Source organism: Drosophila pseudoobscura, chromosome 2 (genome assembly GCF_009870125.1).
Source record: "Drosophila pseudoobscura strain MV-25-SWS-2005 chromosome 2, UCI_Dpse_MV25, whole genome shotgun sequence".
In the NCBI taxonomy this organism is placed as follows: Eukaryota; Metazoa; Arthropoda; class Insecta; order Diptera; family Drosophilidae; genus Drosophila; species Drosophila pseudoobscura.
In genome coordinates, this window is record NC_046679.1 from 26,530,161 (window position 1) to 26,556,306 (window position 26,146).

Genomic DNA, 26,146 nt, shown 5'->3' on the forward strand with positions numbered 1-26,146 from the left:
TGAGTCTCATTCCATACACAAATGTTGCGCATTCCATACACAAAAGTTGCGGCAACATTTACTTGAAAACCGTTTTTTGGTCAAAATAAAATACATTAAGGTGATTAAAAGAAGCAATCTTGTAGAAAATACATTTATCTATGGGATAAAGTTAAGAGGGCAAATCGATATAGCTTGAAATATAGGCAATACCCGATTCGCCGCAGTTTCGCTATTGCAACAATGAGTCCCATTCCATACACAAATGTTGCTAACTCCATGCACAAATGTTGCTAATTCCTTGCACACATACCCTGGGGGAAATGGATGTTATAGAATTGTGAATACGTTTGTCTTCCAAGGCTCAGTAGGTATCAGGATCGAGATAAATATACAAAAGATACTAATAATGTACTTTAATATGTCTAAGGAATATCAATTTGAGAAAAGGTCTTAATAAATCACGTTTCATCATCATATAAAATTAACAAAATAGGGTATACAAAGGCCTACACGCAACATAGTGACTCTTTTTTTGTTGGACTTTTTCGTTTAACCCTTTTTTTACAATAAATACAATAAAAGCAAGGACTAAAAACTATCCAATCTTGTAGAAAATTTATTCATCAATGGGATAAAATTATGTGGGCATTGCTGAGAGATTTAGTTTGCCAGCATTATTCAATGGAATATTAAAATTGAGCAATATGAACGAATTTCCCTTTTCGTTTGTTTTGATTGACCTATTTCGCTACTTGTTTTTTATTTGACTTATTTCGCTAAAACCTCTTTTTACGCAAAATCCAATAAATGCAAGTATTTAAAATAAGCCAGTCAAGTAGAAAATTGATTTATTAATCGGATAAAATTATGTGGGCATGGCTAAATGTTCTATTTAGCTGGTAATATTCAACGGAACAAAGAATATGAGGAATATGGTTTCCAATCCTGACGGAGAACGATTAACGATTACAAGCCAAGGGGGTATTTCAATCCGCGGTCTCTAAACGCGGCAATTTTTTTTTAATTTGTTTACATTTATTGTCACTCAAAATGGATTTAAATACGTTGCTGCAGCGCGCCCAGAACCTGACAAACGAGGCCAAAGCCGAGTACGAGATGCCTCAGGTGGAGCGTACGCTCCAACAGGTGTTGCAGGCCACCACGGACCTACACTCGCGCGTCACTCAGTCCAGCAACAAAGATATACAAGCGTAAGTAAATAAAGCAATTGTGCGATTTCCCAGGCTGATCATGTTTCTGCGACAGGCATATACTGCTCGGTTCCAAGGGCATAGATCTTCCCAAGCTTACCCAAAAGCTGGAGGCGCTCAATGCACGAAAAACCTTCGAACCGGTCGATGTGGTTGGGGCTGACACGGATGTGTGTACGTTCCTGAAAAACGAGCGCGAGAACGCCATACTTTCAGTGATTGAGGATACCAATAAAAACGTGAGTACATGGGTTTGCTGCTCCTCCGACATTCAGTAGAATGGCCTTCTCCTTCTTAAACAGATCAGTGAAACGGTGAGCAAACAGAAGTGGGTGAACCTGAACAGCACTTGGAATGAGGAGAAAAGCCGGTTGCTGGACGCCCTGATTGGACCCTCGCAGAACTTTATCGATCTGCAGCGTCTGCCAGAGCACATTACCCTCGATCCCAATTTGCCGATAAGCAGATGCCTCAGCCCGATGGAGCTTATCTACGCCCAGGAGCTGCGCCACTATAACGAACTGCTGCTGAAGGGCGCCCACCGACCAAATCTTGTGCAGAAGTTCGCCGTGTTGACCAGCAGCTTTGGCGATGATCGGCTGACGGACATGTGGTCAACGGTGGCCGCCGTGACGCAGGTGAACGAGCCCGTCCACAGCGATCCCATCAAAGCTCGCCAGCAGCGGCCAGAGTTTGTTATTAACGCCAAATCGTGTCTCGAGAGGCACTACAAGATCTACATGTGCACCCTGGTGGGGGCTGCCCACTCCAGCAATTGCTATCAACTGGTACGCGCCTATGTGACCAATCGATTCAGCGCTCAGCAGGCAATCGGCCTGGTGGACACGTTGGACGACAAGCCACTGTGGCCCATGGTCTACTATTCCCTGCGCTGTGGAGCAGCAGAGGCGGCTGTGGAATTCCTGCACGAGGCCGGACCCAGTTACGAAGACTTTGCCCAGGTCATCGCCGATCGCAGCGCGGGCGCCGTGAATTCGAGGACAGAGACACAGCTGAAGCTGCAGTACGCCAACAAGATTAAGAACTCCACCGATGCATATAAGAAGGCAGTGTACTGCTTAATCCTGGGCTGCGACCCCAACGAGTTGCACGGCGAGGTGGCCAAGACTATCGACGACTATTTATGGATCAAGCTGGCTATGCTCCGTCCCGGGGATGCCGCCGGCTATGGTAGGCTCCAGTCGGAGATCCTCGAGAAGTATGGAGAAAAGCATTTCCATGCCAGCAACCAGACTGACGTCTATTTTAAAGCCCTGGTTCTTGTCGGCCTTTTTGAAGCCTCGATTGAGCTACTGGCCCGCAATGGTCAATCCGTTCATGCCGTCCACATGGCCATTGCCCTGCACGAGCTGGGGATGCTGGGCGGAGCCCGCAGTGTCTCGCAACCGTTGCTGTCCATCGACATCGCCGACCCTCAGCCGCTGCGCCGCCTCAATCTGACGAGATTGGTCCGGCTGTACGCGCAGCGCTTCGAGCGCACGGATACGACGGAGGCTCTTAACTACTACTTCACCCTACGTTGCTTGCGAGATCCGAAGGGCCGGAACATGTTCCTCACCTGCGTCTGTGATCTGGTGGTAGGCAGCGGGGCGCTGGATACCAGCATTTTCGACTTGATATTCGGCCAGCGGATGACTGATGCCGACGAAGAGGTTCCAGGGTGAGTCTGAGTGTATTTCTCCGTGTCCCCCCACCAGCATACCATCACTTTCTTTAGTTCCTTTCTCAGAGGAATATTCCGTCAATTTGATTGTCCGGAGTTCGACACGAACACCACGGCCTCGCTGATCGCAGAAGAGCTGGTTGCCCGAGGCAGCTTCGAAATGGCCGTGCGGCTTTACGAGTTGGCTGGCAACTACAACCTCGCCCTGAAGCACTTCAACATTCTTCTGGCACAGGTCGTGCAGTTGTCGCCGCAGGAGGGATCACAGCGGGCCCGTCTTCGAGACGAGGCTAATCGATTTAGCAGACTCTTGGCAGCGCTCCGTATAGATGTCGAGCCCAAAATAAGGGGCAGCTTTGCACTGCTGCAGCTGCTCCTCGTTTTCTTTGACCTCCATCATGAGGGGAAGCTGGTCCAAGCTCTAGAACAGCTGCAGCGCACGAAGCTGATGCCAAATACCACGGATGATGTGGAGGGCTGTTTGACCACCATCAAGAAACTCAGCGGAGAGGTCATCAAGGTGATCCCCGACGTGATGGTGGCTGCCATGGACATCACACTCACCCAGTACAACCAGTTGATGCCGTCGGGCACCTGTAGCTCGAATCAGCTGCAGTTGCAGCTCGAAAAGTTGCGAGTGCGGGCCAAAGCCTTGTCCAACCTCGCCGCCAGCATGCCTTTCCGCATGCCCTACGAAACCAACAAACGTCTGATGCAGCTGGAGCTGATGATGCACTAGAATAAAAGTATGCTAACCTCTACAGGAGATCAGATATGTACTTTATTTATTTCATCAGCATGAAAATGTACTCCTCCTCTTCGGTGTCCGCGTGATCTTCAAGTCTCTGCTCAAGTTCCTGTATTCTAAGAAGAGCAGCAGCCAGCTGTTGTTGCAAGTTAACGCTGATGTCTTTGGTTCCTTGGCAGGATGGACACGAGTCAGCGCCATCAGTACCTTTCGAATTGTCCTCGTCGATTCCCTCATCTTCAGCCTTGTTCCTGAGAGGGAGATCCAAGGGATCTTCAGTGTCAGTGCCAAGATTCAGTTCAGGTAAGGCTTGCTTTGGCAACTTGCTGTTTTTGTTGGGCAGCAGACTCGGACGAAAGTGTCTGGAGCATATGAAGGGCCACTTTAGTCCGTCTTTAAGCCTGCACAGCTTCATCCACTCTGTTCGCAACTGCGGCTCTGTGGGAAAACAGTGCAATCTATCGGGCGGCGATCGTGTCGTGCAATCCCCAATGCAGCACTTTCGCACCAACTTTTTCTTCTTTGCGGCGCCATGGTGCAGTCCGTCTGTCTTGCCTGAAAATGAAAGGATCGTCAGAGTATATCTCCTTTAGCTACTACTAATAGTGACCTGACCTACCCACAAAGAGCGTTGGTACTGCCCAGGCGAACAATTTGGACTTGCCGAAACAGTGCGGCTCAAAGTGTCGCCGGCACACCCGTCGATTCGAGAGTTTTGCGTCCTTTGGCATGCAGAGATTCTCCATCCACTTCAGCCTGACGCTCGGCTTTGAAGGAAACTTGAACATAGAGCTGCTGTCTTGCATGCCACTCTCGTGACATTCGGAAACCGTGCAACGAAGACGTTCATATTTAATCATTTTTTTGTTTGTTTTTTTTTTGTTTATGTGACCTTGAAGTGAAATGGAGAAAGCAACAAGTGTTGTAAGCCGTTTCTAAGCTTGTCTTTAAATTTGGTCCTTTTCCATGCACTCCATTTTATATAATAGCTGGAAACTCGATTGGAAGTGCTACGACAAGTGCTATTTGGGCAGCATTCAATGCATTAAGCGTCTAGGACCATTAAATATTTATTTCAAATTGTTTTTTGTTCAACCGAAATTTATCCATTTTTCGCCCGAAGTAATGAAAGTTGAATAATTTTAGACCAGTTCAGGTGAAAGATATCGTGGTTGTCTTTAAGTTCAGCGGAAAGATGAATTATTTACAATCAGTAATATTTTCCGCCATTCACCTGAAGTTTTTAAAATGTTTAAAAATAGGGGGTTACGTGGGTTAAGTTCGATATACGATATATAATGGTATATTTTGTCAATTTCATCAATCTATTAATTTTCATTTTCAAGTTATATAGAAATGAAATAAAAGCAAGGATTAAAAACTAACCAATTGTGTAGAAAATTGATTCATTAATCGGTTAAAATTAGGTGGGCATGGCTAAATATTCTATATAGATAGTAATATTCAACGGAATATCAAAAACGAGGAATATGTATAGCACGACTTCAGTTCGTCAGTATATTTACGGTATATTTTGACAATGCGACGGTATATTTGCGAGTGTCAGACCGTATTCGATAAAACAACGGCCACACTGACGGACGCGTGCTCACCTTTTTGCCGAAAAATAAATATTGAAAAGTGTTATTAAAGTAATATAAAGAGGGAATAAACTATTCTTAAAGTGCAACACAAAAAGGTAAACTGATTAGGCAACTTTGAGTTGCATTTTTGGGGCATACGAATCGCGTGTATGTACATATTTGGCAAAGATACCATGCGCAAGAGGGTGCCTGCAAATCAAAATGGCGTACGCGGTGCAAAAAAAAAGCAGCTAGCGTCACAAGCAATAAAGTCGCCGGCTGGAAAAACGCATTTCCATTGTTTTATATTTGTCCATTGTTTTTGGTTGTACTAAAAAGTTGACTTATTTGTAGTTTGCAAACAATTGACACTAAAATGGCAAACGCTGATGTGCAGTATAACTACGGCCAGCAGGACAACGGCGAGGACTACAATGACGATAGCAACCAGCAGGATGATGATGATCAGTACGAGGATAATGGCAATGATGGAGTGAATGTGAAGATTGAGAACGTGGGCGAAAGCCCAAAGTTTATACGCCTCCGCGGTCTTCCCTGGTCGGCAACGCACAAAGAGATCTTGGACTTTTTGGAGAATGTGAATGTCACCAATGCCTCGCAGGGCATTCATTTGGTGACGAGTCGGGTGGATGGCAAGAATACGGGCGAGGCCTATGTAGAAGTTGCAACCCAAGAGGACGTGGAGGAGGCACGAAAGTTGAACAAGGCCAGCATGGGACATCGCTATATTGAGGGTTTGTGTGAACCTTTGTTTTTTGGATGGTTGTGACTGTACTTGTACATGTTGCAGCACCAAAGCCTGCGCTATGTGTGCTGGCAACTCCAGTGTCCAGTGCCGAGAATTTATCTTAATTTCTGTCATCTGGTATTCTTTTTAATTAGTCTTTACCGCAACGCCTAAAGAAGCCAAGGAGGCGATGAGGAAGATTGGCGGTCATGGGAATGCTTTCGTTGTAAAGCTGCGAGGACTGCCCTATGCCGTCACAGAACAGCAGATCGAGGAGTTCTTTACTGGTAAGTCTCGCTTTTTCGTCCTGTACATTTTCTTAGGCTCATCTAGCAAAGACAGTGTTTGACTGCACTACCACTTTTATTTTTTTTTCTCCGGCTGAAGCCGACGGGCGAGTCGACATTCCTTTTTTTGAACCTATTAATCGTATCAACTACACTTCTCATACCAATTACACATACATTTATTTTCCGACAAATTGTAAATCTGTAAACCAATTCAATTGTGTTTACACCTATTTAGAGCTCAGCTCTCAAAAGTGAAAGGATGTATTGGGTTTAGTCCGGCAAAGCATTTCCCACCTAATAAAGCAAAAACAATAATACTTGTTTAAAGTCGACGACCGAGTGTATGTGATCCATGTCCGTGTGTCCGCTAAAATATTTTGAAGATTATAATTGCAAATTTTCATAGTCGGTTAGTAATTCCATGTACTTCTTCTGAACCCAGGTTCTGGGAACATTGTGGTCGGGGAATCTCTCGATTGCAGCATTCCCACATTGAACGGTTTTAACGAAACGGTTACGGTTACGGTTGTCGATTTCAAACCTGCTAAACTTCAAGAACTCGAACTATTAAAGAAAATAAAAACATGTATCGTATCAATCTCTCTGTATCGTATCTCTCTTATTTTGTATCTTAGTTTAACCTTGCATCATTATGTATATAAAAAATCTATATATTTGTATAAATCTTTGTTGGTTATCGTCATGGGCAGGGTTGGAAATCAAAACGGATCGGGAGGGCATACTTTTTGTTATGGACAGAAGGGGTCGAGCAACTGGGGAAGCTTTTGTTCAGTTCGAAAGCCAGGAAGACACTGAGCAAGCCTTGGGCCGAAATCGGGAAAAAATTGGGCACAGGTGGGTTCTTATGCATCATATCTACAACAACTACAACAACAAACCGGTGCTATAAAAGCATTCCAATGGTAAAATAACTTAAATACTCTTAGTTAAATATACAAAAGAACAAATAAAAAAACATAACTTTTTCATGGAATATTCATACAAAACGTAAATATATCTATCATAAATAACCTCTATTTCAGTAGCAACCATTTTCTATGTGCGTTGCGCAAGCTATGGGTCTGGTTGGGCTTTTCAATCATGTTCAAGCGCCGAGATATGTGTGTTTCGATCAATCACAATAATACAATCACACGAATTGAGTGCTTTTGTTAATTTTAAACTGAAAATACATAAAAACTCTCTAAAAACGCATTTATTTTGAAATGGCGTTGAATATTTACTTTCACTTTATGATTTTGTTGATTGGATAGTTAACCCTTAAAGAAACAACATGCCACCGACCCTAGCATAAGCACATCATTGTTGGGGCTCATTCTAATGTTCCCATGTTATTTTCTCGATTCTCGATTATATAGATACATTGAGATCTTCCGCAGCTCAATTGCTGAGATGAAGCGTGCCACAGGCAGCGGCGGAAGCTCTGGCGGACGCCCGGGCCCCTATGATATACGCGATCGCGGTGCCAATCGTGGAGGTAACGATTTCGGGGGAGGACGAAATGGTCAGTCAGCTAGCTACATCTCTCTAGCCATAATATAGCCTATTTATATGTATATATTTGCAACCACAGACTGGGGTAACAATGGAAATTTCGGTGCTGGTGCCAACAACATGCTTGGCTTCAACAATCTCCCCAGTTTGATGAACTCTGGAAACTTTGGCAATAATCCCGGCGGTGGAAATGGTGGCGGTAATGGCGGAAATTTCGGACCAAATTCAGGACCGAGCAATTTTGGAAACTTTGGCGGGAACAGCGGAAACTCGAATTTCGGTGGAAACCTAGGGGGTAACGGCGGCGGTGGCAACAACGGCGGCGGTAACTTTGGGAACTTCGGGGGCAACAACGGAGCTGGTAATTTTGGAGGTAACAACAGCGGAGGAGGCTTCAACAGTGGCAGTAACTTCGGATCTCCAGTGGGCGGCAGCAACTTTGGCAACAACAACAATGGAGGATCCAATTTCGGTGGCAACAACGGAGGCGGCTTCAACAATGGTGGCAGTAACTTTGGCTCTGCAGTAGGCGGCGGCAACTTTGGCCCAATCGGTGGCGGTCGTAACAACAATAACGGCGGCAACTTTGGTAATAATTCCGGATTTGGAAATTTCGGAGCCAACAACGGCGGAAACGGAGGAAACGGCAACTTTGGCGGAGCCAACAATGTCGGCTTCAATAACGGCAGCAACTTTGGCTCATCCCTGAGCGGAGGGGGCAACTTTGGCCCCATTGGCGGTGGCCGTGGAAGCGATGTGGAGTACTATACAATCCATATGCGAGGACTCCCGTATACTTCATTCGAAAATGATGTCTTCAAGGTTTGCATACCTTCATGTTCGCACTTTCCGATCAATTTTGTTAAATGCATTTCGTTTTTCTTTCAGTTCTTCGAGCCTGTTAGGCCTGCTAATGTCCGTATAAACTACAACAAGAAGGGTCTGCACAGCGGCACTGCTGATGCCTATTTCGACACCTACGAGGATTCTCAGATCGCCATGAAGCGCCATCGGGAACAAATGGGTTCGCGTTATATTGAGCTCTTCTACGACGGAAAGACGCGAGGCGGTGCCAATGGAAATGGCGGTGGTGGCAATGGAAATGGAGGTGGTGGCAACAATGGCGGCGGCGGTGGCGGCAACGGAGGTGGAGGAAACTTCTCTCGTCGCATCTGAGGCCCCTCCATCTGAGGGCTTGATTACATTAACTATAATGTAAGCGCAAGTATTTAATTTATAAACAAGGCGCAACTATAAATCGCTAAGACACCTTTGTATCCGTATAATACACTATCAAATAGATTTTACACAGCGACACATATTTTGGTAGTGCATTAAGAAAAAAACCTTTCCATACCGATATCCAAGGCGTTTAAATAATTAAATAAAACAGAAAACATTGTATTTAAGAATAAACCTTCTATAAATTTCAATTATAATATCCTAAGCTTCAACTGTATTCTTATGTTTTGGGTGAATAAACACATTAGTTTTTAAACAAAAGCGAAACAACGATAGAAATGTATTTAATAACAGTGGAGGTATTCGAGAAAAAGAGGAATGGATAAGAGAGAATCCTGGCCATCGATGCAACATTTAATACTCTATTTTCCAGTGCTGTCTATGGTTCTGCCCCTCCATAACATATTCTTTACGATTGCATAAATCAAGAACAGCGTTTTTTTTGTACATGGAAACCAAGACAATAGACAATAGCAATCTTCCAATTATAAGCCAATGACAGGTCTCACATTTCACTTACCTTCAAGACAAATGTCAACATAGTATCTCTGATAGATAACCACTTGTCAATAAATTCTTGTTTATTTGTTGATCTAATGATCATGTTCATAATTAAACCAATAAAATGCTTGCTAAGAATAGCTACGTTGAATAGATAGTCGTTGCCTTAAGCGGGATGTTGGGGTCGTCTAAAGTTACGTATACTATACAAGTACATATTTAGTACCTGCGGTTTGGAAGATCTTTTTGAAAAGTACGACCACGTAAAACGATTTTGCGAGCAGCCATAGGATGTGTCCAGTAGGATGTAAAAATCCTAAAAATGTGTAAGCCCGAAAGCAGTCATTTTAGTCTCTCGTCTGTCTAATGCGCTAATGAATCGAACATGCTTTGGTAATTTGTTTATTGCGAACACAGTTTAAATTTGGACAACAAGCGCAAAGGTGTTACTATGCGCTTCATAAAAGAGGGAGACACAAGTATGGATAGTAGACTGAAAATATCAATATTTTAGCTATCTGGCCTAGTCGGCAAAGGGAGTGGAATGTTACATATGTATAGAATATGTAGATTTTTGACCTCTATAAATCCCATTAAAACTCAAACTACTCAAACGTAAAGTTAGACTCACTCACAATACGAGTCGTCCCCGTCCCCCCTGTTCGCTGATTATACCGACACACAGATTTTTATTTCAGGCTATAAAGACCACGCAAATTGAGATAAGCATTTTGGAGTCGTGATTATTTCGAGCTCCCGTGCCGAACGGAACGGAATGGAAATCTGCCTCAGATTCGAAGCGGAAAACTCGTTACGTAGGAATTGGAAAGATCTTTGATGCAAATCAGCGACGACCATTGGAAAATTGTAATTTAGCCGTCATTATTCTTAACTGAACGAGGGAGTTACCCGATGGTGATAAGCGTGCTCCAAACACCTAGGCCAAACACCCAGCGCGAATAAGCAGCACAGCAGCAGCGGCGACGGACGGCGCCAGTCAATGCCAGAGCGCGAAGCGGTCGCGTTGACATCGGAGCTGCTCTCTAATAATACATTGGAGAGATACTTATTTTGTTGCTTATACTCGTAGTACTAATTGTCGCGCCGTGCTAAAATTCTGTGGAACCTAAAACCAAAAACCGATGCAAACTGGAACATCCATCATCGGTGCCGTGTCAATCAGAAATCGAAAATCAGAAACTGAATCAATCTCAAATCGGCTGCGCGAATCATTTGGCTGTGGCATGTGGATCGGAGGGAACCTGACGATCACAGCAAAAGTAAAACACGCGCTACAAGTGTGAGCAGGTGGAACGCAAAACAGGTGACGCTCGTGGGGGTGTGGAGTGGGGTGGGGTGGGGGGAGCCGTTGTGGAGAGAAACGGAGGAGGTGTCTGTGTACTCATTATTCTCATTCGTATTCGTAAACGTATTTTTTTTTTTTGCATCTCTGTGCCATTTTAATTGATTTTGTAAAAAATTGTGTATATATAACGTAGTGTTATTACAGTAAAGATATATGTACCTACGAATAATGACAGATACATCCATGAAATACTAAATCTTTCTGTGATGTAATCTATACATAATATATGCAGCCGAAAAGTACATATTTTTTATGAAATACGACAACACAATTAGCTTTTTAAACTTATTGCTTAATCTTTTGTTGTGTTAGCAAAAAGTACTACATATTTTCATATATTTTTTGGCAAACTTTGAGCTTTTTATAGTATAACTCGTAGGTACATATATTCAACAGACAGGCCACAGTAAACACTGCAGATGAGGTAAGAGAACTGAAGAAGTGCTACTCGACAATTACTTTAGGTTTAGTCTTAACTCAAAGAGTTTGGCTTAAAATCCCCTTAAAAAATGAGTTCAAACTTCAGCAGGCCATCCACTTGTCTGATCGTGCCCCTTCAAAAGATTTGTCTTTCACATTATTACGTTTCCTTATCAGCTAGAACAAATATGTACATACATTATTCATATTCTCCTCGAGTGGCTTCAAAGACTCACTTCGTATTGCCATGACACAGAAACCGTGAAAAAAGTGATACAAGAAAGTTTATACATACATATATACTACATTAATAAGGGTTTATATTTATCAGGAAAGATCTATGGATAGCCAGTAACGCCTATGGCCAGTAGCCAATGAAAACACAACACAGCCATCAAATAATTTGATATTCGTTTAAAATGGTCATTAGCATTATCGATTTTTAGCAGATCAATAAAAATAAACAGAAAATATTTAAATAAATCCAAAAATGTATAGCGTTAAGAATTATGAGCGGAATTTGGAATTCGCAACCCGTAAATTTTCACAATCCCCATCATAATACTGACAAGAGATTAACAAATTGTAATAAATCTTTAAAGTTCAGCCAAAAGTTGCTCAATGAAACTGGCTGGCTGGCAATTTATAAATAATAATAAAATCATAAATTATTCCGCCTCCTGTTCCGCTCCTCCTGCACTGCACTGTGTCTTAGTCAGCCTCGATCCAATGATTACAGCCTTATCACGAGTATATACTCGTAGTGGCGTCTAATCGTTCAGTCGGAAGCTACTTGCTTTATTGTGGGGAAAATCAGAACAAACATAAACCATGTTTTCATATTACTTGTACATTTCCTCCTCATTCCAGATCGGTTTCTCAGTGGCATTGCAAGTGATATCCCAAATATATTTTGATAAGAATATAATTAACCTGTGAGACCTGTGAGGTATTCCGATGTGCCATTGTTATGGTCGTTATTGCTGCTGTTAATTAAGCCTTCACACAGTTAAGTGCGCCACTTGAAATGTACACATGGCTATTGGCTATACAAAAAACCTCTTAAACACTCCCTTATCGCCAGTCGGATTCGGCCCAAAGGGTAGACAAGAGTAAAAAGTGATTTCTACAGATAACACCAGAGAGCGGCAATGGTGGCCGGTAGCCGGTAGACGGTAGCGCGATATCAGTAGAAGTTTCCCAGGCAACGGAGACGTCGTCGTCGTCGTCGTCGTCACAGTCGTTGGACAGCAGAAGTTACTGGTGCAACTGAAAGTACAAGATTCGTGAATCAACTCTGCACGCCACAGAGCTCAGATCAGAGCTCCATCAGTTGCCACCTACCCACCTACTCGTCGCCCGAGCTCGAGCCCTTGGATCTCGAAAGGAAGTCGATCTTGTGACTTCGCCATCATCGTGTGCTGCAACACAAGTGCATTTTACATTGTGCTAATTGGACTTAATGTAGAAAAGAGCCCAAGAAATTTGCTTTTTCTCTTGCTTTTAAATTCAATTCATGTGACGAATGTGATTCCATGGGCATTCACAAGTGACGAATGCTGATAAAATTCCAAATTTAAGAGCTTTTCGTGCGTGGAAGTCGAGAGATATAAGATATAAGAAATGGCGAAAGTAAACAAAAACGAAAGCGAATCCCTGCTAGTCGCACCATCATCGGCCTCAGCCCGGATACACCACCCTGTGCGTACACATTCCAATGCGTCCTCGCTGTACTCAAATATGGGTCATCATCCTCACCATCGTGGAGAGCAGAGCCCCACGGTCGAGGGAGATATGGAAGAGGGTCTTGGCTACACCCACACACTGGTGAGTGAACTAAAAAGAAAGTTAAGCACATTTACGTTAAGGTGGCTTGTAAAAAACAATTTACAAATAATTGCTGAAATCGGTGCAAATTTTTCAGCTTTTATATGCAATTTTCTCTTGACTGTCATGTGACATGGCTTGATCAAGACTCTACCGATTGAATACTTATATTTTCAATGAACAAGTTTAGACGTCATTTACATTTCCATGGGTGGGCGATTCGAATTCTTTTGCGGTTAGTCTGACTGCTCGTTCAATATCTATAGCTGAAATACTAGGTATTCAATTCCATACGTCACGTTGCTAGCATAGTATTTCCCGTTTAGTAATGAAGAAGAACCAAATCGTATGTACTGCTTCATATACTCGTATTTGGTTTCTAATTTGTTTTGTATGAGTCTGTTTCTTTAATGTTTTTATTTGCTATTTCTAAGTGGTCTAAGGAATATAAAAATATTCCTTTGGACAAAAGCATAAAAGCATTAGTTGCAGTCTTTACACAATAGCGATAGCAAATGATATTATGATAAATATTTTAAATGCATTGCTAATTGATTGTTTGAAATTTTCAATCGGATTATGAGGCTTAATATTAAGTAAACTGCCTCATCAAGTAATAAAAAATGAAAAGTAATGTGCTTATCTGCAAAGCCAGGTAATACCAAAACGAGGCCAAGTAATTCCCCTAATGATAAATATTCGTTTATTCAAAGAGCCGTAAATACATACGATAATATCAACATATAATGTACGTATGTACGCATCTATTGTTGTGAGTCTATTTTAGACCTATATTTATATTTGTATTTGCATGCCGACAGCCGACAGCACCTTGCGCACCTTGCCACAGCGCCCTTCAGTGAACCAACGCGTGGAGACTCCATGTTGATAATGAAATATATTATAATATATCTGTATCTCTATCTATATACAGGTATGTGGGTATACCTGTCGAGGAATGGCATTACTGTCTTGTCTTAGTTTTTGTCATCCACAAACAAGAGTAGTATTCGGTGACAAACTAAGCTACTTGTTTGGGATCCGATCTTATTTATGTTGTACGGCTTTCTAGCCACATCTAATTAGAGTTTATTCAGCATCCGTTAAATCTATGGTACTACAGCTAGTAGATCAGTAGGTACTACTACCACTCGTATGAGTATTTTCTGAGGGTATTCTACCCCTCGGTTTCATATTATATTCCTTTTTTGTTTTGTTCGTCTCATGTGCTAAACATGTGACCATTTGTTTATTTTTCATTTAACTTTTTGTTTTTGTCATGCGTTCAGTAATCCATTGCTCGAGGCTTGATTGTAGGAGCATAGTATATCTCATTAATCCATGGGATAATTTCGGCTATATTTCAAACAATGTTTGCTTATTAGAGCACTAATATTTGCAGCAGTTTATAGGAGATAACGACCTAATTAGGAGCCCTATTAATCGATTGATCACAATGGCACAATGTTCTTATCGACGTCAGACGATCTTTCCATCAATCATAATTCAGTTCTTTCTCTGATAACGAACAAAAATTCGATTCGAGTCAATCGATTAAACAATACCCAACGAAGATGCGATGCTTCCTAAGCTTTTATATCAGAATGTTGAGTGCTGAGTGAATATGAATGTTATTTTGGTTGCCCCCCACAGAAGACTGAGGAGATGTTTGAATTCTGATTTCAGATATAATTTTTGTTTCATAGTATTTACGCACCACGCGCTACGATTTAATCTTGGCAAATTGTATTTACCCAAAGATTTCATTCAATTTTTAATTAATTTTCTCCATTCTCCGCGAGAGAATGCGATGCCCAGCAATTATTTCGAGCCTTATCGTGTGGATTCCAGCGGCCTTAAAGGTGTCTATGTCTATTGTAGACCCGAAATCGATGCTGGTGGAGCACCAGTCGCCATACAGTTTTAGCCAAGATCACTTTGGTTTGTCGCACCGTTGCTAATTTTCAACATACGAGTGCCTTAGTTTACACATTTTGCCGTCAGAAGAGTAAGTAAATTAACATATCAGCGATATGCGGGGCACAGAGATCACACACATCAGATAGATCATCATCAAAGCTCAGTGTTCGATACCGAAATTAGGGGATAATGATTGAAAAACAGTTCATTCTCTGGCATACTCGAATATTGTGTAACATGTGCAGTTGGTCATGTGAATTTAATAAATAAAAGCCTTCTAAACTTTTTGATAATTCAATAGCGTATGCAAACGATTTATAGTTTTCTTTGTCTCTGTTTAATTGAAAGCAATTAGTGAGTTTTGTGAGACACTTTCTACTAGCAAGTAGCCAATAAGACTCTATCGAAGGATCCTGGAGCCTCGATGGGTCCAGGCACTGGAGGGCGAGGACATTGTAGATGATGATCGGGGTCACCACTAGCGGGGGTTCACATGGTTATTCAAAGAACATTCATCGGGGGCAGCCAAGTGGTTGTTGGTAATACTTATAGCGTGTACACCAACCGCTGTTTACCTTAACAGAAACCTCATGTTCAAGCAGTGCTCTAATATCTAACAGTGAGCAATTCAAAGGCGATAAAGCTTCGACTCTCTTTTAAATAGTATCGTAATCGTAGTTGTATTCTCCCTTAAATCAATGAAATACATAGACTATAGAGTGCCAGCTAGCAATAGCTGTTCACAAAGAACTATACGAGATTTTGGGGAGTCAAAATTCTTAAAATTGGAATTACGCTAATAGCTGGGGTTAAGCGGCCGTGCAAATGGACTAAGCCACAAGATATACTTAAATTTGAGCAAAATCCAGCAACGATGCAAAGATACAACATGTGACCCAATGCCTAGTCCGCTGCCCGCCGCACATTGAGGCTATTAAAGCAAGTAATCGCAATTTGTGCAGCTTAAGTGATCAGACATCAGAGACAGTGGGACTATACAGGCCAAACACAAGATACACTGGACGGGAACGGTTCTTGGAGGCAATACTTGCCCGATAAGACCTACGTGAGTCCGAAGTGGACCCACTGTGCACTGAGCTGAGCGCTGAGCATTTTCACTTTTTCGCTGTTGACCGGTCTACAGACTACAGACCACAGATTATTAAATTTATGAAATTCTATTGATATTTACACGCAAACTTTGACCGCTCGAGAGCCACTGAACACATCCACAGGCATAGATGGAGACGGGCATCTTCTAAGTAAAAAACTTGAGACTGTAGGAAAACGGTAGCCTTACGAGTATATGTATGTACATATAGTACATATGAGTGCGTTGTTGTTGGCTTGGTGTTTGTGTACTAAATTTAATGGAATCTTGAGTTTAAGCGAGACCAAATCGGCCTATCTTCATGACACTATTCAGTTCGACTGCAAACTTTGTTCGGTTCGCACTGGCAGACGCTGACGAGAGTGGTGTATCGTATCCCGGCTTCAGAGATTTTGCAATGTGCAAAGATTAATTACTATGTCCCAAAACATAATTGTTACTACGAAAAAGGGGTCTAGAAACGTGTAGAGCGAGTGTATTATTGAATGCTTACACTGATACCACCATAAGAATGGTTTACTTTGGCGATCGACAACGCGATCGTAATCGCGATCGCAGCAATCAGAAAGTCGAACGAATTATTCACGATGAAGAGTTTGGCGAAGAGAATGTCGAGCTGGTCGACTCGGAGTGGGCGGACTTCGAGAAGTTCATTTGCCAGTTACGCAAGCGCCGCACCAGTAACATGTCGATGGAGGAGGAACTGCGTCATGTACAGCGTCATCCGAAGATCAAATCGCAGGCATTTTACCCCTGCCCACCGTCAGCGGAGCACACGCGGGACTCGGACTCATCGGACGATGATGATCCCATCGGATACATTGACACACTTGTAAGCAGAGACCAAAGTCCAGCAATACTCGCACTACTACCATATATCCGAATAGTATAAGTTGTCTAATGCAATTGCCCCTAGATAGGATAGCCTGTAGGTATTTCGTGGGAAGTAATTGCATTCTTATCAGTATTATCAGTCTTCTATCTACATCGTATATCTTTACACTCCTGTGTAGGTTTATGGGTCTTTGAATCGTCGCGATTATTATGCCAATAAGTCTGGTTCGTGACTGCAGACGCGTTTTACGGAACAAATCTTTCCACTTTCTTAATTTTATGATATTTAATGATGATAATGAACAATCATTGCTTACATACACGTTTATAGACAGATAGGGGAAATCCGGAGACTCGTGAAGAAAGATTATATCTACTAGATTGCAGAACCACTTTGCGATCGGAATAAGTATTATTATAGCCGGAATGGACGCGATTTTTAAGTGCTTCGATTTGTAAAAACCGAGTAGATTGATGAGTATTAATATGGCCATACGTTTCGACTGGTTAATATTTGATTTTTTGATGATATCAAGCTGGCAGCACTTCAATTCGACCTTTCATCCACTCTACTCTGGTCGTCCACTCTGTTGTATTGGGCATCTGGCAGGGAATATTTCATCATTGAAATATGTACTTTTGAATGAATTTACAATATTCTAAAGCTTTCGCTCGCTGCTCTTATCGCAAGCTGTTTTCTTTATGCTTGTACTCGTACCTGGGCCTCTGTCAAAGCAATTCAGAATAAGTTTACGAATGACGAAAAACAAGCAAACGACATTAGCTATTTTTAATCCGATTATAATGCAAAGTGTTCATTATATTTAAAGCAGAAATAAATATTTTCATTGCTAAGGATAGTAGGGTGGAATGTGACGAGCACACTAGGAAACCGAAGCAAGTAAGCAATTCTTCCAAGAGCTTTGAAATAAAAAAGAAAATATTCTGAATACCGAATTCTGAAATTCATAATCCACTAATTACGATCCCATTACGCCTTCCGAAAATCCGTAAATCCATAGTCCGATTGAGTTTTTTATTGCCAAGAACTTAAACAACTCAACATTCCTCCTCCTTCAGAGGCAGTTTTTTAAGATTCATCTTTTGTTTACACTTGGCGCAACATTTTCATTAAATTTCATTGTTCATTTTGAAATATCGACATAGCATGTAGCGTGCTACCCTGCCACTGGCACTGCCACAGCGTGTACGCGTAGGTCTAGCCAAAAGAAATTTCAATAATTTTCCACAGGGCACAAACTGGGGAGAAAAGCTCGTCAATTCAGTTCAGTTTCAAAATACACGCGTTTACGCGGACACGAGCGCTGTTTCGTTTGGTCCATGGATTAAATTATCAATCAATATACGATATAAAATAATTTAAAATCATAGAAAAGATTTCCAATCGTTGGTTCTTAAATGATATCAGTGCGGAATACTGTGTGAAAATAAATCAAATGCCTCAAGGCACTGAGCCCCGTATAAAATGTCCCAAATAAATTGAAACGAATTTTCAAAAATTTCTGTTCTGTGCTGACGAGGTGGGACATGGACTGGGACTGGGGCTCAAGGGCAGGGGCCTGGCAATGAGAATCAAAAACATTATATAGCAAAAGAAACAGCGCGAAAACTAAAAATAATTGGCAAACAAAATGCGACACAAAAATTTGGCCAACAGCCGCCGTCGCAGTGTCAAAGGCCAGCAGAAACAGCAAACACATACAGATACTCGTACAGATAGATTTTGACTGAAAATTTTAAGTACAATACTCTTGATGTACGGTGCGGGACACTGTTCGCGTAAATCTCTTGCTTGATGTTTAACAATAGTCACGCGCACCAGGATGAGTACATTCGCGAATATACCTTCGAGCCGGAGCTGCTGATCAATCGCGAGGAGTACTTGCGCGAGGAGGAGCTCGCCCACAAATTGCCCTCGACGCCCGTCCGCCTGCGCTGGGATGAGGCGATTGCCAAGCAAAAGGAGAAGCATCGCAAAGCCAGCATCGATGTGTCCAACGATGATACAAACCAGATCGATATCGATATTGAGGCTTTCTACTATGTAAGTGGCAGTCACAACAGCCCACAGTCTACCCCCCGATGGCCGATGGTCGATGGCTTTCGTCGGGCGGTGCAGCGCGGCACTTGACCTCCAAAACAATTGGCAGTGGTCTTTACCTTGCCTTGCCTTGCCCTGAATACCAACCATTTCTTGTAGCAATGTGCTCTTCTTCGAGAACGTGGTGTACATGTATCGGCCTTAAGCTGGGGTCTCGAGAGAGAGCTATGTATAGCCTTTTATCATTAATCACTTAACAGGAAACTAACAAAACCAATAACTGTCTTTTGTTCACAGATGTATGGTCGTTATACCAAAGATTTAGGAGAATTCGCAAAGGATGAAGCCAGAAAACTCAAGCTACTCGAAAAGCGACGAAAGCAGGAAGACAAACAACGGAATAAGGTAAACTTAAATAGAAACGTAAAAACATAAGAGTCCGCCCTCGAACCAATTAACTTGTGATCTCTCTTCGAAATGCAAACAATGTACATATGAGATAAATCAATATTTAAGGTACAAATAATATCATATTGTGATAAGAGTAAGGCTTGCGCAAAACCCCAAAAATAGCTCAAAAGTAGATCGATCCTTTGCTAGGGTATTCTTGACACGCATCGGTTTATAAAGCAGCAGTGCTGGGATATGTTTACAGGAACTGCTAGGGACACAATCGACCAGAGCAAAGCATATATCATCATGGATCTGGAGGCATACGGTGGCACGCCTGGGCGAGGACTGGGTCTTCTTGGCGTTACTAGGTATTATCATGGCCCTGCTCTCATTCATCATGGACAAAGGCATATCTATATGTACAAATGGTAATTCAGCCAAATTCCCAAGTGAAAACACGCTGCTAACAATTCTTCATTTTCCTCTGAATTCTCTAGCGCGTATCTGGCTCTATCGCGATCTGACGTCACATCCACTCATTCAATATATATCTTGGGTATCATTGCCGGTCTGTTTAATATTATTTTCTGCCGGCTTTGTGCATCTCATCGCACCGCAAAGTATAGGTAAGTGTCCCACCAAAACGAACCCCAACTATTAGATAGTGTATTGTACGAGTATGTAGTTCTCATTTGTAGAGTAGCAATCATTGATTATGTGATTATTTGACGAGTATTATGAAGGGGGTTTTCCAAAATTGCATGAATTTTTTGCTTACTTACTTTACTTCTATGGTTCTATTGATATAAACAGGAGGCAAACGAAAGGAGGCAAAAGATTAAGCCCGAGAATGCAAGAACAAAATACAGCAGTTGCGCGACCGAGACTGATCGCTGCTCGACTCGAGCGTCGTTTATTGTTGCGAATGCATGATATGAGAACAGATTAGATCCATTCCTTAAAAAGAGTTTAATCGTTAGATTGTTTTTGATTTGATAGAGGATTACTTATAGGCGTACAAGTAGTACCACTGCACTCTGGCAGCTGCCCGCACCAAGCACACTTGCCACCAATCCAATTAATCCCATTGTCTATATGTTAAATACTCGAACTAACACTAATACTTGAATTACTATACTTGAATGCTATACTAACCACTAAACTAAATAAACAAACAAACAATAACCACACTGCGCGTATGCTCAATGCAAATCTACATATATCTAAACTATGCTTAGGTTCCGGTATACCTGAAATGAAGACCATACTGCGTGGCGTTCAATTGAAAGAGTATCTCACATTTAAGACATTAGTGGCCAAGGTAATTGGTTTAACGGCAACTCTGGGCAGCGGTATGCCATTAGGAAAGGAAGTAAGTATAAAAATTGATATCACTCTCTGCATGAAAATGCAATTTTTGGAAAATCTACAATACAAATCGTTTCTTTCGTTTCCTTTCGTTTCGTTTCGTTCCCCTATTTCCGTATCTCTCTATCCCCCCAGGGCCCTTTCGTACATATAGCAAGTATTGTAGCACAATTATTAAGTAAACTTGTCACATCATTCCAAGGCATATATGAGAATGAGTCGAGGAACTCTGAAATGCTTGCGGCTGCCTGCGCCGTAGGCGTGGGTGCATGCTTTGCCGCGCCCGTTGGCGGTGAGTACCAACCATCCTCTCCCTGTGAAAAGTCCTAACTAACCGGGCCGTCTCCTTCAGGTGTCCTTTTTAGCATTGAGGTCACCACAACGTACTTTGCAGTGCGCAATTATTGGCGTGGCTTCTTTGCTGCCGTGTGTGGTGCCACAGTCTTTCGACTGCTGGCGGTCTGGTTCCAGAATGCCGACACCGTGCGAGCCCTGTTCTTGACTAACTTCACCACCGAGTTCCCCTTCGATCCCCAGGAGCTATTTGTCTTTGCATTGATTGGGTGAGTGATATTCAATCGTAGACTTACCACCGATTTGCTGATTTCCGATTCCTCCACAGACTTGTCTGCGGTCTGGGTGGCGCTTCCTATGTCTGGGTCCATCGCCGCTATGTCCTCTTTATGCGCTCCAATAAGCGCATGAACAAGTTCCTGCAGAAAAAGTACGTACATCAATAATTACGGTATCAAAGGTATCAAAATTAATGTTCCATTTGCATGTACTTCCTGCTAGTCGGTTCCTGTATCCTGGATTCCTGGCCTTGCTAGTCTCCAGCATATCGTTTCCACTGGGCACTGGCCAGTTCCTGGCCGGGGAGCTCAGTACCCATGAGCAGGTCACCCAGCTCTTTAGCAATTTCACTTGGTCCCGCGATGATCTGACCGTGGAGCAGGCGGCAGTTGTAACCCACTGGATGACCAGCTACACCAGTGTATTCGGCAATCTCGTCATTTATACTCTTTTCACGGTAGGTGCTCTTGCTCTGGAAGTAAAAAGAGTTTGCTTTACTAAACTGGAAATGGAAATCCCTTCTGCAGTTCATCTTCTCGATTGTTGCCTCCACGATACCGGTTCCATCGGGCATGTTCATTCCGGTTTTCAAGATCGGAGCCGGCTTTGGTCGTCTGGTGGGAGAGTTTATGGCGACGACATTTCCCCACGGAGTACGCTATGGCGGACGCCTTTCCCCCATTATGCCCGGCGGATATGCCGTTGTTGGGGCCGCTGCCTTCTCTGGCTCCGTGACCCATACGGTGTCCGTGGCGGTGATTATCTTCGAGATGACTGGACAGATCACCCATGTGGTGCCCGTGATGATTGCCGTACTGGTGGCCAACGCAGTGGCGGCGCTGCTCCAGCCCTCCATATACGACAGTATTATATTGATTAAGAAGCTGCCGTACCTTCCCGATCTTCTGCCCTCGAGCTCCGGGATGTACAGCATATTTGTGGAGGACTTTATGGTGCGGGACGTGAAGTATATATGGCACGGCATCTCCTACCAGAAGCTCAAAGAAGTCCTCAAGGCAAACAAGACACTGCGGTCCCTGCCATTGGTGGACAGCCCTGACAACATGATCCTCCTGGGGTCCGTGCAGCGCTACGAGCTAATCAAAATGATTGAGAAGCATATTGGCAGAGAGAAGCGCATGGAAGTGGCACAAAAATGGCAAAAGGAGGCCGAGGAGCGGGCCCTTGAGGAGGAGAAGAAAAAGCAAGAGGTCGAGCTCAGAATGCGGCGTCCCTCGCGCTTTGAAGTACTCCCAGCCCCGGATATCCTGAGTTTGCGACAGATTGCAAACGATGAAATGCTTCCGCCCAAGAAGCGTGCCGAAACGATGCACAGCTCGCTCACTCCCAGGAAATCCATCCTGAAGAAGACAAACTCCTTTAATCTCAAGACGTACGCCCCCGCTGCCCTGCACCACAGTCCGAGCATCACGCCGTACACGACGATAACCGGCAACTCCGAGTTCCGCATCCGCTCCGCCTTCGAGGCGATCTTCAAGAAGTCGACCACCCTCCAGGACGTCCAGCCCGATGCCGAAACGGGCTCTCTCTCGCCAGCTGCCAGCACCAATGAGGTCGAAGTACAGCAGCGCACTGTTACTCCCAGCACACCGGGTGTCTCGAAAAAGGTTCAGCTGGTGAGTGTGCTTTTCTTTTACCGACCTCCCGTCGGGGGGTAACACTTGGGTTTTGGGTCCTCAACATTTCATCAAAGAATGAGCTTTACAATACTTACAAGCAAGCACAAAATAATTGGAATTTCGTAACAGATCAAATTATGCTGGTAAGTAGCGTCATTAACGGTTCACTTATTTGTAGTCGGTGTGTCTGTGTAGCACCTATATCTGTGTCTGTATCTGTATCTGTGACTAACCCAATTTAATATCTGCAAGCAAGTAAATCCTATCTCTACGGATAAACCTGAACAACTAAACAATATGGTATGGCGCATTGCATTCTGTGATATGATCCGCAATTCATTTCCCTTCACCACTTAACAAGATCCCAGTCCACACAAAAGTCTATGTAAATTCAAAAACAGATCCAATTCTTCTCCCAAAAAAAAAGAAACCCTTTCAAACAATCAATATGATTTGTGAGCTATGTGTCAATATTAATCCGTGCAAATGTTTCGCTTTTCTGAAAGCCGGCTGAGAAGGATATCAACGAAGTTTTAGTCACAAATGGGGATAGTGATGGGGATACATTTAATTCAAGTAAATTTCCTTGTAAAGAAGTGCTCGGGGATCAGGCCAGCATTAGACACAAGACAAATAAAGTGTCGGATGTGATTGCCGGAATGCCGTTTATGGTGCAGGTCTCTTCGGATGGGACGAATATGCAGGAGCCAAAGAAAAAGGCAACAAAGATTCGATTTTCTGATGAAAATACGAGCAAATTAAACGAGAATTCCGAAACGATAAGTCCAGAAACAGAGGGAGAGGTTAGTGGAAATGTTTGCTAATATTTGTTTAAGGAGTACCTCCATAAAGCTTGTGTGTATCTGTACCTATCTATAGTCCACAACTAACTCACAATTAAAACAAATCCAATTTCTATTCTATCTGTTTTTTCTCTCATTGTAATAACCATACCAAACACACACACAAAAAAGACAAACAAGCCCTTTCAAAAGACGAAGTCCGTGCAATTGGTATGTGATTTAAAATCCCAGACAGAAGATCCACTCCATTCCACTCCAGACAATGCAATACATTTTTGAATACGCTTTCTATTACAGCCCAGGGAGCGGGTTATTGACATGTCGCCCGAGGACCAGAAGAAGTGGGAGCTCGAGGAAATGTTGATGCCCGTCGATTTGCAGAAGGCGAACGTGCACATAGATCCATCACCGTTTCAGCTGGTAGAACGCACCTCAATACTTAAGGTTCATTCATTATTCTCGATGGTTGGCATCAATCATGCGTATGTCACAAAGATCGGAAGACTTGTGGGTGTTGTCGGACTTAAAGAGGTACACACAGTCTTTACAAATGGATATTTGTATTATCTAATACCTTGAATTTTTAACTTATATTTTAAAGCTGCGAAAGGCCATTGAAGACATCAATAGCAATAGTTTTGTGGTTGCCACACGCGACGATGAAACTGCGCCTGAAACTGAGACCAAGACAGCTGTGGAAAAGCCATTGCTGGCGTTGAATGCCAGTGATAAGGCTGTGGATATGACGGTAACGTCGATGGACTCGGCTCTGTCGAATTCGGAAAACTGTTCCGACATCGAAATGGAACACATAAAGCACATGGAAGTGAAGCCATCATCGGTGACCCTCACTCATGAGACGACATCTGCATCGAAGGACACAAATACCACAGAAAATGGCAATCATCAAACTTGAAACGAAACCGATGAAGATGAAAGATGAAAGAGCTCTAAAGATAGAATATTTAGCACTACAATCAATATATGTATGTATAGTATGTAATACGTGTTTGTAAAGATCAGTTAAAGTCTATTTATAATAAGTGCAGTCATCGAAAGTTATTATGTATTTATATCTCGCTAGTTCATAAAATGACAAAGATATCGTGATTTATGTTTAAGTTGAAAGAGGAAGGAACAAGTGTCATCGCCTTTGTGTGTATTGTCGAAGGGCAGTAAGTGCCTTAGAATTTATATTCAATGTGCCAAATGGCGTTCCAAACCAAACCAAACCCAACCCCACATACTATCAACAAATAAAATAGTCAATTCCACTTAAATTGTACATTTTCCACTGCGATGACATGAGAACAAAAAGAAAGAAGCACCCGCTCAGTGCTCGCTGCGATGACATTTTGGGACTATCTTGGAAACTGCAATGCAAGGGCACATATCCGTACGACGTGAAACTGAAATATGGCAATCGACTAGTTTCAATTCAAGATCCATATAGTATTCACCACATGCAACCTGACAAGTATCTGGTAACGATGGGAAAGAGTAGATTGCAAACAGCCCCGACTGTGACAATGTCGCGCGAAGGATTCCTTGATGAAAACAAGAGGAAAATTCAGAATTTAGATTACCTTGCATGCGTTCCATACAGGTTGCGCTTCACGGAGGAACTTGTCCATGACTGCAAGGGTCACATCGATGGCTACGCACAATTTTCGGTCCTAAATTATGCAGAGCTTACTAAAGGTCGAAAAATGCATGATTGTCGTACTTGTACGACGTATGACGAACTTCACAATGAAACTTACATTTCCAACGCCAGTTCCTTGGACAGACTGCAATGGTGGCCATTGTTTCTGCTGGGATGGATCCTTTTGGTAACGATATACAGCAGTCTGAGAAAATAAACAAAAATTGTAACACAAATTGCATGTGAAAATTGCGTCCAAATTCGAAAATCACTTTTACCAACCAAATGGTTTCCATTTTCACACTTTTGAACACTCGCAACCGTTAAACTAAATAAACAATTAATGCACTTGTTGCTTTGTGTTTGTTTAACCCGCGTCTTAGCGCACTTAAGCCCCCTCCATTTAAATAGTTTAACTACTTGAGGCATATGGCGGAAAATATTAACGATTGTGAATTCTTCTTGTAGATTCATGCCATCTTTCGTCTGAACTTAAAAAAACCACGATATCTTTCACCTGAACTGCGCTAAAATGATTATTTTTATATTATTTTCAGTGGAATATTAAAATACCCCCTTGGGTTAATTGTTTTCCGCCAATTTTGATGTTTGAATTCTTGTCAATCGGGTAAACGGTTATCGATACTATCGACTAGTGATGAGAGCAACACAAAAATACC

The 26,146-nt window shown here is 42.6% G+C and overlaps 4 protein-coding genes and 2 long non-coding RNA genes across 23 annotated transcripts; 3 read left to right on the forward strand and 3 right to left on the reverse strand.

Annotated features, from left to right (window-relative positions):
• Nucleotides 1-989: 989 nt before the first annotated feature.
• LOC4802856 (nuclear pore complex protein Nup93-1-like) lies at nucleotides 990-3,650 on the forward strand. 2 transcript variants are annotated; one of them, XM_033384744.1, is made up of 4 exons: nucleotides 990-1,193; nucleotides 1,249-1,432; nucleotides 1,496-2,874; nucleotides 2,932-3,650. In XM_033384744.1, exons 1-4 carry the CDS (start codon nucleotides 1,033-1,035, stop codon nucleotides 3,614-3,616), a joined length of 2,409 nt encoding a protein of 802 aa, XP_033240635.1. In that variant the 5' UTR covers nucleotides 990-1,032; the 3' UTR covers nucleotides 3,617-3,650. The 2 variants fall into 2 exon arrangements, with proteins under 2 accessions (XP_033240635.1, XP_001359691.2); XM_001359654.4 differs by having other exon boundaries at nucleotides 2,944-3,650.
• Nucleotides 3,648-4,532, reverse strand: LOC4802855 (uncharacterized). The gene is made up of 2 exons (XM_001359653.4): nucleotides 4,245-4,532; nucleotides 3,648-4,180 (listed from the first exon to the last, which is right to left on the reverse strand). Exons 1-2 carry the CDS (start codon nucleotides 4,483-4,485, stop codon nucleotides 3,663-3,665), a joined length of 759 nt encoding a protein of 252 aa, XP_001359690.3. The 5' UTR covers nucleotides 4,486-4,532; the 3' UTR covers nucleotides 3,648-3,662.
• Nucleotides 4,533-5,165: 633 nt separating this feature from the next.
• glo (heterogeneous nuclear ribonucleoprotein glorund) lies at nucleotides 5,166-9,208 on the forward strand. 3 transcript variants are annotated; one of them, XM_002137895.4, is made up of 7 exons: nucleotides 5,166-5,324; nucleotides 5,563-5,963; nucleotides 6,112-6,243; nucleotides 6,957-7,101; nucleotides 7,626-7,771; nucleotides 7,841-8,583; nucleotides 8,650-9,208. In XM_002137895.4, the coding sequence occupies exons 2-7, from the start codon at nucleotides 5,585-5,587 to the stop codon at nucleotides 8,935-8,937; spliced, it is 1,833 nt and encodes a 610-aa protein (XP_002137931.1). In that variant the 5' UTR covers nucleotides 5,166-5,324; nucleotides 5,563-5,584; the 3' UTR covers nucleotides 8,938-9,208. The 3 variants fall into 3 exon arrangements, 2 of the variants coding, with proteins under 2 accessions (XP_002137931.1, XP_015038120.1); XR_004468451.1 differs by lacking the exons at nucleotides 6,957-7,101; nucleotides 8,650-9,208 and having other exon boundaries at nucleotides 7,841-7,981; XM_015182634.2 differs by lacking the exons at nucleotides 5,166-5,324; nucleotides 5,563-5,963; nucleotides 6,957-7,101 and having other exon boundaries at nucleotides 6,113-6,243.
• Nucleotides 6,407-6,950, reverse strand: LOC117183305 (uncharacterized). Its single transcript, XR_004468458.1, has 2 exons — nucleotides 6,674-6,950; nucleotides 6,407-6,613 (listed from the first exon to the last, which is right to left on the reverse strand). It is a non-coding gene; the product is annotated as an uncharacterized lncRNA (long non-coding RNA).
• A 2,846-nt stretch (nucleotides 9,209-12,054) lies between the features above and the next one.
• On the reverse strand, nucleotides 12,055-18,938 carry LOC26533152 (uncharacterized). Of its 6 annotated transcripts, none has more exons than XR_004468453.1 (3): nucleotides 17,701-17,885; nucleotides 17,304-17,585; nucleotides 12,055-13,126 (listed from the first exon to the last, which is right to left on the reverse strand). It is a non-coding gene; the product is annotated as an uncharacterized lncRNA (long non-coding RNA). The 6 variants fall into 6 exon arrangements; XR_004468457.1 differs by having other exon boundaries at nucleotides 12,055-12,559; nucleotides 12,639-13,126; nucleotides 17,304-17,871; XR_004468455.1 differs by having other exon boundaries at nucleotides 12,055-12,559; nucleotides 12,635-13,126; nucleotides 17,304-17,871.
• On the forward strand, nucleotides 12,886-25,819 carry ClC-a (chloride channel protein 2). 10 transcript variants are annotated; one of them, XM_003736787.3, is made up of 16 exons: nucleotides 12,886-13,117; nucleotides 19,342-19,449; nucleotides 19,700-19,865; nucleotides 19,935-20,063; nucleotides 20,676-20,809; nucleotides 20,941-21,097; nucleotides 21,158-21,368; nucleotides 21,428-21,529; nucleotides 21,601-21,835; nucleotides 21,906-23,015; nucleotides 23,117-23,161; nucleotides 23,271-23,318; nucleotides 23,525-23,821; nucleotides 23,993-24,031; nucleotides 24,119-24,352; nucleotides 24,423-25,819. In XM_003736787.3, exons 1-16 carry the CDS (start codon nucleotides 12,914-12,916, stop codon nucleotides 24,735-24,737), a joined length of 3,534 nt encoding a protein of 1,177 aa, XP_003736835.3. In that variant the 5' UTR covers nucleotides 12,886-12,913; the 3' UTR covers nucleotides 24,738-25,819. The 10 variants fall into 10 exon arrangements, with proteins under 10 accessions (XP_003736835.3, XP_003736834.2, XP_033232636.1 ...); XM_033376745.1 differs by lacking the exon at nucleotides 12,886-13,117 and adding an exon at nucleotides 14,984-15,125; XM_015182642.2 differs by lacking the exon at nucleotides 12,886-13,117 and adding an exon at nucleotides 16,628-16,980.
• Nucleotides 25,820-26,146: the final 327 nt, after the last annotated feature.

What these genes read in the sequence shown, in the direction of transcription:
- LOC4802856 (XM_033384744.1), top strand. Translation starts at nt 1,033, where the DNA reads ATGGATTTAAATACGTTGCTGCAGCGCGCCCAGAACCTGACAAACGAG. An exon ending in TTGAGGATACCAATAAAAAC is followed by an intron (nt 1,433 to 1,495) that starts GTGAGTACATGG and finishes CTTCTTAAACAG; the next exon opens with ATCAGTGAAACGGTGAGCAA. An exon ending in GCCGACGAAGAGGTTCCAGG is followed by an intron (nt 2,875 to 2,931) that starts GTGAGTCTGAGT and finishes CACTTTCTTTAG; the next exon opens with TTCCTTTCTCAGAGGAATAT.
- ClC-a (XM_015182642.2), top strand. Translation starts at nt 16,660, where the DNA reads ATGGTTTACTTTGGCGATCGACAACGCGATCGTAATCGCGATCGCAGC. An exon ending in TTTGTCTTTGCATTGATTGG is followed by an intron (nt 21,369 to 21,427) that starts GTGAGTGATATT and finishes ATTCCTCCACAG; the next exon opens with ACTTGTCTGCGGTCTGGGTG. An exon ending in AGACGAAGTCCGTGCAATTG is followed by an intron (nt 24,032 to 24,118) that starts GTATGTGATTTA and finishes TTTCTATTACAG; the next exon opens with CCCAGGGAGCGGGTTATTGA.
- glo (XM_002137895.4), top strand. Translation starts at nt 5,585, where the DNA reads ATGGCAAACGCTGATGTGCAGTATAACTACGGCCAGCAGGACAACGGC. An exon ending in GATCGAGGAGTTCTTTACTG is followed by an intron (nt 6,244 to 6,956) that starts GTAAGTCTCGCT and finishes CGTCATGGGCAG; the next exon opens with GGTTGGAAATCAAAACGGAT. An exon ending in TCGAAAATGATGTCTTCAAG is followed by an intron (nt 8,584 to 8,649) that starts GTTTGCATACCT and finishes TTTTTCTTTCAG; the next exon opens with TTCTTCGAGCCTGTTAGGCC.
- LOC4802855 (XM_001359653.4), bottom strand. Translation starts at nt 4,485, where the DNA reads ATGATTAAATATGAACGTCTTCGTTGCACGGTTTCCGAATGTCACGAG. An exon ending in AGTACCAACGCTCTTTGTGG is followed by an intron (nt 4,181 to 4,244) that starts GTAGGTCAGGTC and finishes TTTCATTTTCAG; the next exon opens with GCAAGACAGACGGACTGCAC.